Genomic DNA, 4,026 nt, shown 5'->3' on the forward strand with positions numbered 1-4,026 from the left:
GGAGCACAAAAAAAACCGATGGTTTGGGGTGCGAATGTTGCATCTGCATGATAAGGCTGAGGCCAAGTCGGATGGAGAGGTGACTCCGGTTGACTTGTCCAGCCAGGTGAAAAGAATGCTGGGAATGGGACCGTGATTTGGGATAGCAGCCGCTTCGCGTGCTGCACTGTATCGTGTATCATAAACGCTAGACTGTACAATACTGCGACGTGACTCGCTAGACGTGTGAAAGAATACGATAGAGACATATCGGCGGCCAAGCCACAGCTTGTGATGGCTGTTGCCTCCGCTCTCTCCCTGCACCTAACTGCCTGTTAGCTGCTTGACGATCACTAAGGTAGGAGACAAAGCAATCCAGTCCCGAGTGGCGTTGTTGTAGGGTGTTGGTCGGAGCGTTCATGTTTGCTGGTCAAGCGTCAATAGGGGCCAGACGCTATTGAGCACCCAAAGCAGCATGTTATCAGGGGATCAACGGTGGTGATGCCCTAATGGAACTGACTCTTTGTATCGGTCGTCGATCGTCTGCGGTCATTTTCTGATATATTGGCTGCACAGGTCCATCATTTCCTAGTGATAGCACTCGGCCAGTTCGGTGCGCCACGGCTCTAAGACTCGAAAGCGCTCATCATGGGTTTCCAGTACCATCATGCGGGCCCGTCTTCAGAAACGCTGCAGCATCCATTATCTGCAGGCGAATCTGTGAACGTTCAAGCTCATGAGCGTATTCGGTCCCGCAAGCCCCGGGATTGGTTCGAAAGCACTTTATTCTGGCTGTCGCGACTCGCCTCAATCACCTGGCTCATAATTGTGTTCACAGCGGCTTGTACTGTCTTGATATCATGGGAGGGGTACTGCGACCAGCGGCACGGGCATCGCTTGGGTGAAGACCCCACGGGGAACATTCCGGAGTGTGAGTCGACCCCTGATTTCAACAGGTCTGTCGTTGCGTTGTCGGGTCAAGAGCTGATGTCAAGAGCGTCCAGTCCCCCGCGTCATACAACATTTCGAGTTGACGGCCGACTACACATTCAACCCGCTGAACACGACCGCCGTCGAGAAGCACCAAGTACGAAAGAACTGGGATGCCTTGATGCCAGGTGAGTCAACGGCATGCAGCCGTACGTCCAGGAACGGCGCAGCAGCCACCCACTAACCGCGGCAGTCGGCCATGGGTTCTTCAGCGCAACGAAGAACCAAAACCAACTGCCGACGGTGACGGTCGACCCGGAGAACCACCCGGCGCACATCACGGCCGTGTTCCACCAGCTGCACTGTCTCTACATGATCATGCAGGCGTACCACTCGGGCGTGCAGGCGACGGAGGAGACGGAGGCGATGGCGTTTCACCTGCGGCACTGCTTCGAGTACCTGCGGCTGTCGCTTGCCTGCCACGGCGACACGGCGCTCGGGGGTAGAGTCGACGACACGACGGCCGGGGAGGCGGGGGCACAGCATGTGTGCAAGGACTGGGGGGCTGTCAAGCGGTTTGCCGAGACGCATCGGACGAACGAGTTTCGGGGCATCATCGACACTGACTAGCAGCGGGCCTCTCGGATGAGTTGGCTATTGTGAACTGAAGACTGAGGTGAGATCGTGAAGGGTTGTATATTGAGGATCGGGGGGGGGGCTGTGACAGCGGAAAAGGGAACAGTTCCCTCTGTGGGTGTACCTTCCTTGGTAGGTAAGTGAGGGGCAATTACCCTGTGGCAGGTGAGATCGGCCAAGGGGGAAGGTCCGGCGAGACAAGCGACTTCCCGAACTGTTTCCCGGCGTGTTTCCATAGGGCGCACTCACGCAGCCATTGCCCCTTCGACCTGGAGCGCTCGTCCTCGTCGGTTCAAAATGTCTTTCGTAATAATCTGCATACCTACCTATTCTGGTGAATTGAGAGGCACTTTGGTCTGCCAAATCAACACGCTACCCAAAGAGGCCCCCTAGCTTGGTAGCATCGTCCCATCGACTTTTCTTTAGCTGTGCCTTATCATCCGCTTGACACACTCCACCACCTTGCCCACCTCGACCCCACGATGCCACCCTTTGCCTCACTACTTAGCTTGGGCCGCATCCCTCGATTTGGACCCAGGTTCTTCTCATCGACCTCCCAAGCTGCCTCGCGCCTCAAGATTAATGCTGATCGACTCAATAACACCATCCATGACACGTGTCGATGGGGCGCTGCTCACCCCTATGGCAGGTACCCTTTAACCCCTGCCCTTCTCAAGCACACAGAGGACTCACACATGTATACAGCGCGCCTACGGAAACAGGCATGGCCCGCCTCGCCCTCACTGATGACGATGCCTGTGTGCGCCGCTGGTTCGCTGATGAAGTCCGCAACATCGGCTGTGACGTTGCCGTAGACGCCATGGGCAACCAGTTTGCCCGTCGTCGCGGCCGCACTGCTGCTGCCATGACTGCCATGGGTAGCCACCTCGACACGCAGCCGCGCGGTGGTCGCTACGATGGCATTCTAGGTGTCATTGGTGGCCTCGAAGTGCTGCGAACCTTGCACGAGAATGGCTACGAAACCAAGTTTGACGTTGGTGCGGTGAACTGGACAAAGTACGCCCAACCTTGCGCTCGACTTCCAGCAAAGAACTGACACGACTTGATTAGCGAGGAGGGCGCCAGGTTTCCCAAGTCCATGATCTCCTCCGGGGTCTGGGCCGGCGACATCCCGATTGATAATGCCCATGCCCTCGCTGACATTTTCGACCCCTCGGCCACTGTCAAGTCTGAGCTTCGACGTCACGGTTTCCTCGGAGACATCGCCTGCACATATGGCCCCCAAGGTTACCCTCTGGGCGCCCACTTTGAGCTGCACATCGAGCAGGGCCCCATCCTGCAGGACGCCGGCCGCCGAATCGGTGTTGTCCAGGGGGCTCAGGCCTACCGCTGGTTCACCTTTACTGTGACGGGCCGGGACGCACATACAGGAACCACGCCGCTCGGTGCCCGAAAGGACCCCCTCCTCGCTGCGAGCCGCATGGTAGTCGCAGCCCACGAGGCAGCCAAGGCGGTAGGCGGCCTCGCATCCACAGGCGTGTTCAAGATGCCCACCAACTCGTCCACAAACACAATTGCCAGCACAGTGAGCTTCACGCTAGACATTCGACACCCAGAGGACGAGGTTGTAGCAAGGATGCAGGACACGATTCTCGCAACGTTTGAAGGTATCGCCGGCATGGACGGACGCGGTGTTGAGCTCGCCTGGACTCTCGACACGGATTCGCCGGCAACCAAGTTCCACCCCGACTGCATTGGTGCCGTGGAAAAGGCGGCCGATGGACTCGTCGGCCGGGACGGCTGGCTGCACATCACGAGTGGTGCGGGCCACGACAGCGTCTATACGAGCCGGCGATGCCCGACGACCATGATCTTTGTGCCGTGCAAGGACGGCGTCAGCCATCATCCGGAGGAGTATTGCAGCCCCGAGGACTGGTGAGTGGTCTTGTATTTGATGTGCATGATGTTTTGAAGACTGACATTTGGGAACAGTGCAATGGGAACGCAGGCATTGCTCGACGCTGTGCTCGAGTACGACGAGAGCAGGAGTTCATGAACGACAGTCGAGACGGGTATGATTTTGCGTATACCACTTGGCTCACTTCTCGAAAGTCGATGTAAATGACATATAGTGGATTCAACCAATTTTGTTGCTGTTTCTTAATTCCGTCTTTCTCAACGGTGTCAGGCACGTCTGGTTGTTCTAGGCTTGGTGATTTCAACGCGATGTGCGTCGTTTCCCTGGAATGCTAGCAACTTGCTCGAAAAGTGTGCAACCCCTCTCTTGATTTCAGACTTTGACATATGTATATTGAGAATCCAATTCCAAATTCAAGCTTAATGTTCCGAAAAGTCGACCATGGAGAATCGTCATCAAGAATGTCAGGATCCGGGGCGCTCCGAGTCGGCTGCAAAAAGGAGCCCCGCCCGGCGAAGCGAGCGGGGCCACCTGTAGTCAGAGGGCGCCGGAACACGCCGCGAGGGATTCCCACGGCCCAAAACCTACAATGCCCTCTCCAA

At 56.8% G+C, this 4,026-nt stretch overlaps 2 protein-coding genes across 2 annotated transcripts; both read left to right on the plus strand.

Annotated features, from left to right (window-relative positions):
- Nucleotides 1-627: 627 nt before the first annotated feature.
- VDBG_09421 (conserved hypothetical protein) lies at nucleotides 628-1,539 on the plus strand (the record flags this gene model as incomplete). The annotated part of the gene is made up of 3 exons (XM_003000180.1): nucleotides 628-910; nucleotides 984-1,097; nucleotides 1,163-1,539. 3 exons carry the CDS (start codon nucleotides 628-630, stop codon nucleotides 1,537-1,539), a joined length of 774 nt encoding a protein of 257 aa, XP_003000226.1.
- Nucleotides 1,540-2,027: 488 nt separating this feature from the next.
- Nucleotides 2,028-3,562, plus strand: VDBG_09422 (N-carbamoyl-L-amino acid hydrolase; the record flags this gene model as incomplete). The annotated part of the gene is made up of 4 exons (XM_003000181.1): nucleotides 2,028-2,194; nucleotides 2,251-2,562; nucleotides 2,617-3,441; nucleotides 3,499-3,562. 4 exons carry the CDS (start codon nucleotides 2,028-2,030, stop codon nucleotides 3,560-3,562), a joined length of 1,368 nt encoding a protein of 455 aa, XP_003000227.1.
- Nucleotides 3,563-4,026: the final 464 nt, after the last annotated feature.

This window comes from Verticillium alfalfae, genomic scaffold (assembly GCF_000150825.1).
Source record: "Verticillium alfalfae VaMs.102 supercont1.15 genomic scaffold, whole genome shotgun sequence".
Lineage (NCBI taxonomy): Eukaryota > Fungi > Ascomycota > Sordariomycetes > Glomerellales > Plectosphaerellaceae > Verticillium > Verticillium alfalfae.